The sequence below is a fragment of the Micromesistius poutassou genome (genome assembly GCF_964030765.1).
Source record: "Micromesistius poutassou genome assembly, chromosome: 3".
Lineage (NCBI taxonomy): Eukaryota > Metazoa > Chordata > Actinopteri > Gadiformes > Gadidae > Micromesistius > Micromesistius poutassou.
In genome coordinates, this window is record NC_140273.1 from 1,741,489 (window position 1) to 1,755,873 (window position 14,385).

At 52.1% G+C, this 14,385-nt stretch overlaps 1 protein-coding gene and 1 non-coding gene across 2 annotated transcripts in view; both read right to left on the minus strand.

Annotated features, from left to right (window-relative positions):
* Window positions 1–14,385, minus strand: part of htt (huntingtin) — a gene marked incomplete at its 3' end in the record, with an annotated part of 33,227 nt that overhangs the window by 3,073 nt on the left and 15,769 nt on the right. The window contains 19 exon segments of the mRNA XM_084465346.1: window positions 63–204; window positions 896–1,118; window positions 1,558–1,700; window positions 3,135–3,394; window positions 4,036–4,158; window positions 4,357–4,473; window positions 5,036–5,172; window positions 5,532–5,680; window positions 6,013–6,068; window positions 6,649–6,810; window positions 7,277–7,355; window positions 8,115–8,338; window positions 9,113–9,190; window positions 9,457–9,567; window positions 10,060–10,184; window positions 11,922–12,048; window positions 12,577–12,824; window positions 13,345–13,526; window positions 14,199–14,344. Of these exon segments, the coding sequence (XP_084321472.1) occupies window positions 63–204; window positions 896–1,118; window positions 1,558–1,700; window positions 3,135–3,394; window positions 4,036–4,158; window positions 4,357–4,473; window positions 5,036–5,172; window positions 5,532–5,680; window positions 6,013–6,068; window positions 6,649–6,810; window positions 7,277–7,355; window positions 8,115–8,338; window positions 9,113–9,190; window positions 9,457–9,567; window positions 10,060–10,184; window positions 11,922–12,048; window positions 12,577–12,824; window positions 13,345–13,526; window positions 14,199–14,344 (2,832 nt within the window).
* On the minus strand, window positions 8,798–8,927 carry LOC311341415 (small Cajal body-specific RNA 14). The gene has a single exon (XR_014633346.1).

Genomic DNA, 14,385 nt, shown 5'->3' on the forward strand with positions numbered 1-14,385 from the left:
GCGTGCGTGCGTGCGTGCGTGTGTGTCTGATCCCTGGTAGGCGGCGGGGTCGGGGGTCTCACCACGTAGTCACAGAAGAGGATGAGGGCCCCCCTGCGGACCACCTCCCTGTTGATCATGGCCAGACGCCACTCGGGCTTCTCGTCCTCCGCGTCCCCCGAGGAGTGGGGGCTCAGCAGCTTGGTGCAGGACAGGCTGTGGCCCCTGGGGGCCCAGGGGACAGGAGGCAGCGGTTTAGCAAGGAGGGGTTGTCTCAATGAGGCCCCTTCAGACACACATCCATTCGTAGTGGTGGGACGATATATAGCTTCACATTACAAAGGAATTCATTCAGGAGTTCATTTTGTGATAAAAGCACCAAATTGGGCGGATGTGTTGATTGATATGTTGGGAACAAAACTGGATATTGGCCCATCACAAGCTCACAGCCCGGTGGGCGTGGCGGTCATGGTCTTCAGAATGCCAGTCTGCAATCGAGGATTCTTCTGAATATATTAAGCTATACATGTACCACATTTTGCACTTTTGTTCACTAGATTAACAACAGGTTAGCTATGCCACCCCCACTATAGTGCTTTATAAAAGGAAATAAATCAAATGTAGAAACATTTAAAAGGACAATCATGAAAAATCATGATTGTCGTCATCATTGTAAATGAGGGAAACCTCAATGCCCTGCGAGTGTCAATAAAGGTTTGAAATGAAAAGACGACAGGAATCGATAAAGAAGGCATCAGGTCTCGCTGGTATTACTAAGAACAGAACAGGCAGGTTAAGATGCACCCGCTAGCACACAAGCATAGTCCATAGTCCACCGCCACCACCGTGGTCTCCACCCCTCCTGCCTGCCACCCTCTCCACCCCCACCCCCTCCCCCCCCGCCCCCCCTTTGTACCTGGGGGTCTGGTGCACCTCGGCCCACCAGGAGTAGTTGGTGTAGTTGATGATGAGCAGCACCTGGCACCACAGCAGCACCAGGGCGGGGTGGGTGGTGGTGAGGCCCTGCACCATGCCGTTCAGGGCGTCCAGCGAGTAGAAGGCCCCCGCCTCCCCGCCCACCGAGGGCCCCTCCCCCTTCAGCAGGCGGGACGCCGCCCCCGTGATCCGCCGGAACATTCCTGGAGGGAGAGGGAGGGAGAGGGAGAGGGAGAGGGAGAGAGAGAGCACAGGAAGTCACCTTGCAGGATTTATTTCTGAATTAGATGCAGCATTTGGAGTTGTACTGGTAGACACAATATTTTTGAATGGAAAATATTTAATGGAAATGTGTGTAGGTGTGTGTGTGTGTGTAGGTGTGTGTGTGTGTGTGTGTGCTCAGGGAGAAGTGCAATGCTTTAATATTGGAGTTGGAGATGCAGAGCTATCTGCCTCACGTTCTGACATTTAAAAGATAGAATGAAAACATTGGGATGAAAAGACTGCATGTGCTTCTTGTATGACAGTGTGTATGTGTGTGTGTGTGTGTATGTGTGTGTGTGTGTGTGTGTGTGTGTGGGTGTGTGTGTGTAGGTGTGTGTGTGTGTGTGTGTGTGTGTGTGTGCGTGTGCGTGTGCTCACCGCTCTTGAAGATGTGGATGAGGCACATGAGCAGGGTGCCCAGCTGCTGGCAGTAGAAGGCGTGCTGCTGCTCCGTCATGTCCACCTTCACCTGCCGGCACGAGATGTCCTCCAGCAGCACGCCCACCAGCTGCAGCAGGAACCTGGGGAGGAGGAGGAGGAGGAGGAGGAGGAGGAGAGGGAGGAGGAGGGAGAGGAGGAGGGAGACGGAGGAGGAGGAGGAGGAGGAGGAGGAGGAGGAGGAGGCGGAGGAGGAGGAGGAGAGAGGCGGAGGAGGAGGAGGAGGAGGAGGAGGAGGAGGAGGAGAGGGAGGAGGAGAGAGACAGAGGAGGAGGCGAGACGGAGGAGGAGGAGGAGGAGAGAGACAGAGGACGAGGAGGAGGAGAGAGGCGGAGGAGGAGGAGGAGAGGGAGGAGGAGGAGATGGAGGAGGAGGAGGAGAGGGAGGAGGAGAGAGACAGAGGAGGAGAGAGACGGAGGAGGAGGAGAGAGACGGAGGAGGAGGAGGAGGGAGACAGAGAAGGAGAGAGATGGAAGAGGAGGAGGAGAGAGACAGAGGAGGAGGAGGAGGTGGAGGAGAGGGAGGAGGAGAGAGACGGAGGAGGAGGAGGAGGAGAGAGACAGGGGAGGAGGAGAGACGGAGGAGGAGGAGGAGGAAAGAGACGGAGGAGGAGAAGGAGGAGGAGGAGAGAGACGGCGGAGGAGGAGAGGAGGAGGAGAGAGACGGTGGAGGAGGAGGAGGAGGAGGAGGTGGAGGAGGAGGAGGAGGGAGACGGAGGAGAGAGACGGCGGAGGAGGAGGAGGAGGAGAGAGACAGAGGAGGAGAGAGACGGAGGAGGAGGAGGAGGAGGAGAGAGACAGAGGAGGAGAGAGACGGAGGAGGAGGAGGAGAGAGACGGAGGAGGAGGAGGAGGAGGAGGAGAGAGACGGAGGGAAGGGTTACATGGAGTCACGGCTTCACTCAGCAGGAGGATTTCAGAAACAAAAAAGTAAATAAAGTCTGGGAAAAAAAAGTAGAAAAAGTAATTTCTGACAGTACCCCAGTATAACTTCATAACCACTGCCATAACCACTTTCCTCTATGTTAATTACAGCAAAGATATATTGCCTTGAGCCTTAACGGTGGACTGTGGAACACAGTTAGCTCAACTGTAAACCAGTTGAGACAATCACCACCGTCTACAGAAAGTTATTATAGTTTAGTATTTTTAGTTTAGTTTTAATATGTTTTCAAAGCAGGTTTGCTACTTTTGGTGGAAATTATATAGTTTTAGTTTTTATAGTTTTTGTTGAGTTTTTATACATTGCAGTGTTATATTGGACAATAATGGGGCATATATCGTCAGATACAAAAAAATACAAAAATTAAGAAAAATTGTGTATATTTGTTTTGTTAACCCGAAATACAGTTTGATAGTATTTATTTGTATTTCAGTTTTTTATTTTTAATTCAGTTAACCAAAAGTTTTTCCACATCTAGCTCTCGTTATTTAATTTCCTTACGTAATGATCATCACTGTGATCTCCAGAACCAGCGTGACGAGACGGGGGGGTGGGGGACAGGGGGGTGGGACATACCTTGCGAACGTCTCCTCAGGCTGGGCCCTCACCGCCACCTCGCCGCCGGCCTCCTGGCTGCCGGGGGCGACGGCGGGGGCCTCCTGCTGTGGGGCCCCGTGCTGGTGGAGGGCCCGGATGGTGGGGCAGGCCAGGAGCGCGGGCGACAGCGAGAGCTCGTGCACGCGGGACAGCACGATGTCCTCGGTGGACTGGGAGATCAGCACCCGCAGCACGGCCAGGATACCGGACACCCACAGCTGGACCGTGGAGACGGACGCCTGGGGGGGGGGGGGGGGGAGCAGGGCGGGTTAGACCAGGGCTTCTCAAATGCGGGTATGTGCACCCCTGGGGGTACTTTGGAGTACTGCAGGGGTACTCAGAAATGTAAAATTATATATATATATTAAAATGTTTTTCTTTCACCCTGAGCAAGTTTCAATTCAGAAAGCTAGACAATAAGTAAGTTTGAAATGTAAATCTGTGTTTTAAATGTAAATCTGTAAACAAGGAGAAAGGAGAATCCATCCAAAGACTTGTTAAGAGTTCCCCTGGACTCCCCCCTTCTCCTCCCTTACTCTCCTAAGAACACCCCTCTTTATCACTTATCGTATGTTGTACGTCCTGGCACTTGGCACACAGAAAATAGTACGTAGCATTGTGTAGCGTCTTATCCTAGCGATCTTTGTTGTATACGGGGAATGGGTTAACCTAGTGATTGTTAGTGCTTGGCACTTGGTTCTATGAACGTCCTTACTGTACCCACAGAGATATATTGTTGTTCTTTCCTCTTTCTTCTGACAAATGTACTTATTGTAGGTCTCTTTGGATCAAAGCGTCTGCTAAACGCCCTCAATGTAAATGTAAATGAGGCAAGAGTGCACACCGGCTGTCGGTAGCTGTGTATGTTTGTCTGTCTCACCATGGTGGCGGGGGTGGTGAACATGCTCTTCAGCAGCATGTCTACGGGCCGGAGGGAGGAGGGGGCGACCGTCTCGAAGAGGGTGTTCAGCACGCCCAGGGCCTCGGGGGAGTCCAGGTGGATCTGGGGACACACACAACGTCCACGCTCAGTCTCATGTGTTCTGCACGACGATTTTATTTTCTGTCGCGTCACAGGGACATTGATGATCTGCACTTCGATGGCAGACGTTTTGTCTCACACAGATGCACGCACACACATACTCGGACACACAGACACACATACTCAGACAGACAGACAGACAGACAGACAGACACACACCTGCTGCTTGGCGATCATGGGCAGGATGACGTCGGCAATCTGCCTGGACAGCCTCTTCCACTTGTCCTCGTTCTCCTTGTGACACTGCTGGAGGACCAGGATGAACATCTCCAACACCTGGAGCACACAGAGACACAAGAGAGATCTAATACACATAACAAAGGCATGGGTATGAAACAAACAACCTAATAAAGACACAACCAACTTGGGCTTCTTCGTGCGATACGAGAATCGATACACTGGCGCTATTGATCTTTTTTTTTTCTTTATTCATGAAGAGTGAGACAGGAAATATCACCCTAAATATCTATAATTAAATTCATGAAATCAGGCGCTCTAAACAGATTTCCCTGCTCCTCCAGGTGGCGCTCAACACACTCGAAACTTGAACTTGGAAAGTTCACTAACCAAAGACTGAAAAACTCAATTTGGACCGTGAATAAAGACAGAAATCCAGAACTTTACCTTTTCCACAGGTATGACGTACCGTCATAGGCTTGTCCAACAATATATCGATTATCGCAGAATCGCTGTGGCGCGATATTATCGGTATCGTGGGCCATGTTTCGCGTATCATATCGTGAGGTACCCTGTGATTCCCGCCCCCCCCACCACCACCACCAGCCCGTCCGTCCGTCCGTCTAACAGAGTGTGTGGCGGCGGCGGCGCCTCCCCCCACCTGGTGGTACTGGATGAGCCTCAGCAGCATGGACACCACCACCTCCTTCTGCGTCTCTAGCTCCTTGCCGGCGTCCGCCTTGTTGGAGCCCCGCAGGACGAACAGGTCGTGGACGATGGGCTGCAGGGCGGGGATCGCTACGGCAACAGGGGGAACAGTCAGTAAGACGGTAACACCGCAGGTGTGTGTGTGAGTGAGTCTGTGTGTATGTGTCAGAGAGAGAGCGAGAGTGAGAGCAAGAGTGAGTGTCCGAGAGTGAGTGAGTGAGTGAGTGAGTGTGTGTGTGTGTCTGAGAGTGAGTGAGTGAGTATGAGTGAGTGTGTGTGTATGAGCGAGTGAGTACGAGTGTGTGTGTGAGTGTGTCAGAGTGTTTTTGTGAGTGTGTCCATGTCCTTGTGTGTGTCTGTGAGTGAGTGAGTGAGTTAGTGGCTGTGTGAGTCTGTGTGAGTGAGTGAATCTGTGTGCGTGTGCGCGTGCGTGCGTGCAGAGCGCTCACCGTGCGTGACGGCCTTGCGGCCGCTGGCCATGATGCCGTCACACAGCTGGATGATCTTGGGGATGCTGATGATCTGCTTGGAGTGGTAGCGCTCGTACGACAGCAGCACCAGGAACAGGAAGATGTTGGGGATCACCGCGTCAGAGTCCCTGGAGGGACGGAGGTTCACGTTAAACACACACACCACGCCGGACGCACTCAGAGGGGCGGACACGCCTTGAGACGCGGCCTGGGTACCACAGAGGGAGTTTGTTTGTTTTTTACGATGATTATTATTTCTGACGGTTTTATCCTATTTATTAGAGTGAGAAAGACAGGAAGGTGTGGGAGAGAGAGAGAGAGAGAGGGGAGGACATGCAGCAAAGGACCAGGTCGGGGGCAGGAATCGAATCGCGTTCGCTGCGGTAAGGTCTGGGCCTTAATGGTGCGCGCTCTGCCCCGGTGAACCACCGGGGCGCCCCCCAAAAGAGAGGGAACTTACCGGAACTGGCCCACTTCAATGAACTCAAACTGCTTCAGGACAAAGCCGATGAACACCTGAAAGAGGATTCATGAGGCTCGCATTAGCATCGGCAGGCAGCAGGAACCACAACAACAATAAAGCGTGACTGTGACCCCCTTCTCCACCGACGCGCTTCCACCGCTGGTTTCGGAGCCAGTGCCAATCTCAAACCGGTTCTTGGCTTTTTCCCACATAAATAATCCTGGCTCCGAGCCAGACAAACAGTTAATGTTAGCGTTCATTTTAAACGCACTGACGCGTTAATTATAGAGGGAACTTACCGGAACTGGCCCACTTCAATGAACTCAAACTGCTTATTTTCAGAAACGGGAACCAGTGACGTCTAGTGCTGGGTTAGCGTCATTTTAACACGTTGATTGTAGCGTTAATTTTATCGTCCTGACGCGTTGCTAGGACAACGGGGTGGTATGCTCTGACGCGTTGACGCGGCTCTACTCTAGCCCTAAAGTCTGTGGAACATCAAGCTGTTTCCTGGGCAGTTGGTGTGCAGAACCAACACTGAACCAGAACAAGCACCAGCGCAGCACCAGCACCGGGTTTGCGTTGGTGGAAAAGGGGGTATGAGAGGGAGAGAAACGTCCGGATTGTGTTCACCTGGTCCGAGTCCAGCAGGCAGTAGTTGACGCGGAGCTGGACCAGCTGGGCCAGCAGGTCCAGGACCTGCCGCTGCAGGGCCACGGAGGTGCTGGTGGTGTACTGCTTCAGCGCCTTGATCACCAGCGGCTCAAACAGACGGATGTGGTTGTGGATGGCGTTCTGTGGGAGGACAACGGCAGGAGGTCATTACTGACCGGGCCAGGGGGAACCAGGCGGGGGAAAGAGGGGGGAGAGCTCCGTGTTGGCCCAGGATCAGGGTCCGAGGCTGGGGTTAGGAGGCTGAGGAGAGCTGTGTGGAGCTACCCGCCTAGCAAATCAAACCTACGTGATGACACTTGTTCAACAAAGAAGATCTTCTTTTCATCATCTTTTACACCAAAAGCACAAGGCTGTGTGTGTACAGATGCAAACTGCTTTTTTGTCATTTTCCACCTCCAAAGTAGTCGTGACTCTTATACTAAAGCAAGCAAAATATATAAAGCCCTGCTACACTCTGTTAAAACAGCACTATTCATTCGTTTTTGGGGTCAGGCCACCAATATGAACCAGAATGTGCGCTCTGTGCACGACGGGCTTCAGGTCTCGTTAATTAACAAGGCCTTCTCGTAATCGCCACCACGCCCACCTTGTCTCCTCTCTGCCGCGTCACGTTGGTGATGCTGGACCTCAGCTGGTTGGACACTTTCTGCATCACGTCGAACCACCTGGAGGCACAGAGAGACGACGACGTCAGTTTTTTAGAAAAAAAACAAAACAGACTTTACATTGCCGTCATCGTCAAGATCACCGTTCAATACGAGAATAAGTGCTGTTAGTAGTTTCAATGCTAGATGCTGTATCGGTGTACACCCTATAGACTACATGTATATATACGGTATAGACTACATGTATATATACGGTATATACTAATGCTGCGTTCCAGTGCCCATCCAAACCAATGGGACGTGGGACGTTATCCTGCCTCCAACTAAGAAAAGTGCACTGGAATGCCTGTCGAAGTGGAACCTCCTACTAGGGAACTCGGGGGAGCTCGACCTACCCCGACTTCATTAAGATAAGTCGGAGAATAATGGCGGCGCCCATGGAGTCACACGTCATCAGAGATAAAACTTCAACAAATAGGCTGTAAACTTTACTTCTCTGCGTGTAGGGTTGTTTTTTGACACACCATTTTAACACAACTTGTTTTTCATATTATGGCGTGAAATGATGTCGTTATTATCTGTTAGCATGAAGATATATATATATACGGTAAAAGCTTAGCGCCGCGGTCGTCTATGTTTTCTGTTTACATCCGACTTCAATTGCCCGGAACGCTTTGAAGTAGGAGCTGGTACACTTCAGGTAGGATAAGTCCCACGTCCCATTGCTTTGGATGGGCACTGGAACGCAGCGTAAGTTCATGAGTCGGAATCGGGAAGGAGGAGAAAAATGGTAACGGGAGCGTCTGTAGGTGCACCCACCCGGACGCGTCCTGCTCGTGCTCCGCCTGCACCATGTTGCGCAGGCTGGCGTCGGCCAGGGCCTGGGTGAAGTGCGTGTAGGGCGCCATGAAGCAGTAGTGGTAGAGGCCCGGCCGCAGGCTGGACGAGCCCAGCCGGAGGGCCTTGCCCTGGGAGCGGCTGGGCCCGCTCAGGGCCCCGTCGTACTGGGAGGCCAGGTTGGTGCCGAACAGCGTCTTCAGCAGCTGGTGAACACAGGGCAGCGAGAGGGTTCTGAATCACAGGGCCGCCGTCGGACTCTGCTGCTCGACTCCACAGTGTTGACCTTTTGACGTTTAAAGCTGCGGTATGCCATTTATTTTAGATAGTTTTTTTGTCATATTTGTTGATTGGATGGCCTATCTGTCGACTCATCTACTCATTAGGCATGACCTGAGTCTTCCACAGGGCTAGGCAGAGCTATTGCTTAAGCTAGCAGGCTAGTGACATGATTTGGGGGCGTGGCTTTGGAGGGTTGCCACTCCCCCAAAACACATTCAAAATCTAGAAAACTCTGGTTGCTTTCTCCGAATTGCCTACACTAGCTTTAAAGCAAAACACAAAAACTGAACAATCTGATAACCAAGAACACATAACATGCACAATAATACAAGAATCACAACGTATACAAAACGTATTAGAATTCAGGAGAAGCTTCCGAGAGGTTTGTGTGGAGCCATCGCACAGGGAACCCGATGCCTTTACAGGCCCTGTCGGCAGGAACCAGCGTCTCTCTGCGCGGAGCCCACGGGCTACAGGGCACGGCTCAGCCCCGCAGCCACAGGGGGGCGCCACACACATACAGCAGGTAGACCAACAACAGGTAGAGACTAGCCAGTCACACACACACACACACAAGGCGCTGCTCTGCAGCCACAGGGGGGGGCGCCACACATACAGCAGCTACACCATAACAGGTAGACAGGCATCAGATCTGAGATCAGACTGAGATCAACAAAGTACACACACAGGGCACTGACCTGCTGGACACACAGCGTGGCCATGGTGGGTTCCCTCAGGAAGCAGGACTTGAGGTAGCCCAGGATCTCCTCCACACACTGACGAGGACACACGGAGCATTTCACTACATGGCTTATCTAAAGCGATGTATACACACACACACACAACACCAGCATTGTGTGTGTATACTTCCACGTCCTTCTGTCAATCGACTGAGCAGATACACAGGTGACCACGACAACTGAGTGAGTTGTTTACATGGGCGACGGGCCCACAACCGAGTTTACACACACGCGTGATTGGACAACCAGTGGGTGTTTACAACGTTTGATTGGACAACCAGTGAGTGGGGGGCGGGCTGTACCTTGCCGATGTCGTGCAGTGTCGCCAGCTCCAGCAGCTGGGACAGCACGTCCAGAGCCGACCGCAGGAACCCACCGAACTTCTCCTGACTGCTGTGGAGGTCCAGCGTTACCTAGGAGACGAGCAGCATGGCACGGTTTAACATGAGAGCGAGAGGATCTTTAACAGAGATCCGGCAGAATGAAAAACGGTTTAAGGGAGGATTGAGGGATTGGCTACATTTCTTTGTCAGTCCATGATTTGTGGTAAGGTAGTAACAAACCTATAGTAACTAAACTAGAAAGTGCATTTCCTGCAGAAAATGCGGTGAGTGCTGTACTGCAAGGTGAGGTTGAAAATATATGTTTTAGTAAAGCCACGTAGTTTAAGACGTAAAGAAATGTTAAATGGTTTTAATCAAGTGAAGGGATTTGAACAGAGACAAAATGGAGTTAACAATGTAAACATGCACACAACTGAAAACAATTAAAATGGTTCAAAACAAATAATGTGAAGAGTTACCAAAATACCGCAAATACCTCATGAGCGCAGGTGCGTGTGTGCGTGCGTGCGTGCGTGCGTGCATATGTGTGTGTGTGTGTGTGTGCGCCCGCGTCCGTCCCACCTTGTAGTTGGCGTGCGTGGCCTTGAGGACGTCGTAGAGCTTGAGGTAGGGGGGCAGGTGGTAGAAGCTGCCGATGGTGGTGGACTTGCTGACGCCCGGGGGTCCCGTGCCGTCGCCGGGCCGTCCTGCTCACAGAACACAACGGTCACACTCACGCTCAGGGGACGCCCAGGGGGGCCGGGCACCGCCCCGTCCTCAGGGGGAGCACCGTTTGATATGTGCTCGTCTCTTCAGGTGTGTGTGTGTGTGTTTGTGTGTCTCTTCAGGTGTGTGTGTCTCTTCAGGTGTGTGTGTGTGTGTGTTTGTGTGTCTCTTCAGGTGTGTGTGTCTCTTCAGGTGTGTGTGTGTTTGTGTGTCTCTTATGGAGCTATTACTGTTGCAATATTATTTGCAAATGCGTATCTCAATCTGTGTGTGTGTATTCAGATCTGTGTGTGTGTATTCAGATCTGTGTGTGCGTATTCAGATCTGTGTGTGTGTAATATGATCTGTGTGTGTGTATTCAGATCTGTGTGTGCGTATTCAGATCTGTGTGTGTGTATTCAGACCTGTGTGTGTGTAAAAAAAATCTGTGTCTGTATTCAGATTTGCAAGTGAAGACAAATCTGCAAGTGCATGCAAAGATCTGTGAATGTGAACACAGATCTGTAAGTGTACATAGATCTGTAAATGTGTAAACCGATCTGTAAATGCGTACATAGATCTGTAAATGTCTGTCATCACTTACAACTCAGGCAGGAGCTCTCCATTGGCTGTGTTTTTACACGTGAATTTTGCAACACTTCTGCCGCGGCAGATCTGTGATCTGCAAATGTGTAGAAATGAGATTTGTCTGTGACCTCAGTGTTCCTTTGCCCTGAGCTCAGGCTCACAGGCTCACGCTGCCTGGCTGCAGTAGCCACTAAGTTACTGTTGAAACATGAACTTGTACTTACAGCGAACACTCTTGAATTCATGGTATTGCCTCCCGACCATACACTCGACACAACGCCAACCGTGAGCGCAATGAAATGACCCCAAGTGACACGCTTATCATCACTGGGTGCTACGCGCCGACTGGTGGTGTGTAGGCGGTACTGCTACTGCAGCCAGGCAGCGTGAGCCTGTGAGCCTGAGCTCAGGGCAAAGGAACACTGAGGTCACAGACAAATCTCATTTCTACACATTTGCAGATCACAGATCTGCCGCGGCAGAAGTGTTGCAAAATTCACGTGTAAAAACACAGCCAATGGAGAGCTCCTGCCTGAGTTGTAAGTGATGACAGACATTTACAGATCTATGTACGCATTTACAGATCGGTTTACACATTTACAGATCTATGTACACTTACAGATCTGTGTTCACATTCACAGATCTTTGCATGCACTTGCAGATTTGTCTTCACTTGCAAATCTGAATACAGACACAGATTTTTTTTACACACACACAGGTCTGAATACACACACACAGATCTGAATACGCACACACAGATCTGAATACACACACACAGATCATATTACACACACACAGATCTGAATACGCACACACAGATCTGAATACACACACACAGATTGAGATACGCATTTGCAAATAATATTGCAACAGTAATAGCTCCATAGTCTCTTCACGTATAGTGTGTTTGTGTGTCTCTTCAGGTGCGTGCGCCTTCAGGTGTGCGTGTAGATGTGCGTGTGTGTGTGTCTTCAGGCATGTGTGTGTGTGTGTGTGTGTCTTCAGGTGTGCTTGTGTGCGCCTTCAGGTGTGTTTCTTCAGTTGTGCGTGTGTGTATCTTCAGTTGTGCGCGTGTGTGTGTGTGTGTGTGTGTGTGTGTGTGTGTGTGTGTGTGTGCGTGTGCGCGCGCGCGTGTGCGTGTGTGTGCGTACCTATGCTGGGCTCGCTGCCCTTCTTGGGGCTCATGGGGGTGATGCTGGGCTCCATGGGGTCCTTCTCCTTCCCCTTGCGGCGGATGGGGCTGAGGGAGGGGGTGTTGGCCAGCGAGGGCAGGGTGGCCTGCAGGGGAGGTTAGTAAAAACACTGAAATAAACACTACAGACGCGCGGGTCGACTGGTTAACCGGAAGGTTGCCGGTTCGATCCCCAGCTCCTCCTCCACTCGCGGAAGTGTCGGGGGGTCCCTGAGCGAGACGCCCTCACCCTGACTGCTGGTCAGAAAGGCGCTGTACAAATGCAGTCCATTTAAGGTCTTGACTCAACAGGTTTAACCACTTGAAGTGAACCCCTGCTGTGAGGTCCGTTGCTAATCACGAGCATCCATGTGAATCACAGCCCAGCTATGGTCTGGAGCCCAGCCGAGATGAGGGGGCTACTGTAGTATATTGGGTATACTTACATTAACTAAAGTGACAAAAACGATACTCTGCACTTATTCAACCCGAAAACGCGGCTCTGCCGTATGGCGACCACACATCCACTGGCTAGCTCAGGGTAGCTAGGCTACTGCACACAGCGACGGCACGACTGCCCCCTAGTGGGGTCGGGCGCACGCATCCCACTCTGCGACGGCTACGGTTACGGTTACCTTGACGGCGGGTCCGGGGGGCGTGTCGTCCAGCACGTGGGCGCAGATGTTGAGCACCTTGAGCAGGTGGGAGAAGAGCTGCTCCACCATGGCCACCAGGGGGCGCTCCGACAGCGCCGCCCAGGGCTCCTCCGGCTTGTGGGCGGGGCCGGCGGCGGCGGCGTTGGGGCCCCCCGCCGCCCCGCCCGCCCCGCCCCCCTCCTCCTCCCCCCCGGCCCAGGGGCTGCGCATGCACTTGGGCGCGGCGGCTGGTGGGAGGCGGTTACCACGGAGATGGGTGACCATGGAGACCGGGGGTTATTATGAATGGCAGTGCTTCTAGAGAGGTGTGTGTAGTAGGCCTGATCTATGCAGGTGTACACACTCTAGGTCAGAGATGTCAAACTCAAATATACAGTATGCTCTAGGTCTATATGTAGGCCTGATCGATGCAGTGATCTCTAAGTGGACACTTGGATATATCGATCACTATCTATCTATCTATACACTCTACACTATTTTAATTGTTAATCAAAGTAGTCTTCACATGCAAGCCAAAAGTTAAATGAATAACAGACAGGTGGCTTTCTTTGGCCGTGGTCAGACACAATGTTGTTGATGTTAAATCATTCATTCATTGCTGAATTCATTCAATCATTTGAGTTTATCCATTCATTAATTCCTGAACTCATTCATTCATTCCTGAATTCATTCATCCATTCATCGCTGAATTAATTCATTCGTTCCTGAATCCATCCATCCATCCACTGACGGGGCGGGGCTCCGTACCGGCGAGCAGGCTGCCGGCCAGCAGCAGGGCGTCCTGGTGGGCCGACAGGTCCAGGGGGAACCAGGCCGAGGTGAGCAGGGACAGCACCATGTTGGCCATGCCCACCGTCAGGGTCCTCCGCTCGGGCTCCGGGGCCGCGGAGGAGCCGGGGGCCGTGGGGGCCCCGCCCGGCTGAGACAGGCTGCAGGACGGAGGGACAGAGGGACAGGTTGAAGAGTGAAGAGAGAGAGAGGGACAGAGGGACAGGTTGAAGAGTGAAGAGAGAGAGAGGGACAGAGGGACAGGTTGAAGAGTGAAGAGAGAGAGACAGAGAGAGAGACAGAGGGACAGGTTGAAGAGTGAAGAGAGAGAGAGAGGGACAGAGGGACAGATTGAAGAGCAAAGAGAGAGAGAGACAGAGGCAAAGAGAGGCAGAGAGAGAGATAGAGAGGCAGAGAGCGGCAGAGAGAGAGACAGAGGCAGAGAGAGGCAGAGAGAGAGACAGAGGCAGAGAGAGGCAGAGAGAGAGAGAGAGAGGCAAAGAGAGAGGCAGAGAGAGAGACAGAGGCAGAGAGAGGCAGAGAGAGAGACAGGTTGAAGAGCAAAGGAACTGGGAGGTAAGTGGAATGAGAGAGAGACGGAGACAGAGGTAGAGACACAGAGACAGACAGACAGACAGACAGAGAGAGACGGCGAAAGAGAGAGAGAGTGGGTGTGCATGTGTGCATGTGTGATTGAATGAAAGTGTGTGTGTGTGTGTGTGTGTGTGTGTGTGTGTGTGTGTGTGTGTGTGTGTGTGTGTGTGTGTGTGTGTGTGTGTGTGTGTGTGTGTGTGTGTGTGTGTGTGTGTGTGTGTGTGTGTGTGTGTGTGTACCTGAGCGTGCGGCTCCTGGCGCGGTTCAGGGTGGAGCGGGAGGCGTAGCTGGCGCTGGAGCTGACGTAGCCGCAGTGCCAGCCGGTGCTCCAGCTGCACACCGGGAAGGTGGAGGCCAGGAGGCACAGGGCCTCACAGCACCCGAACTACACACACACACACACACACACACACACACAAAAAAGAG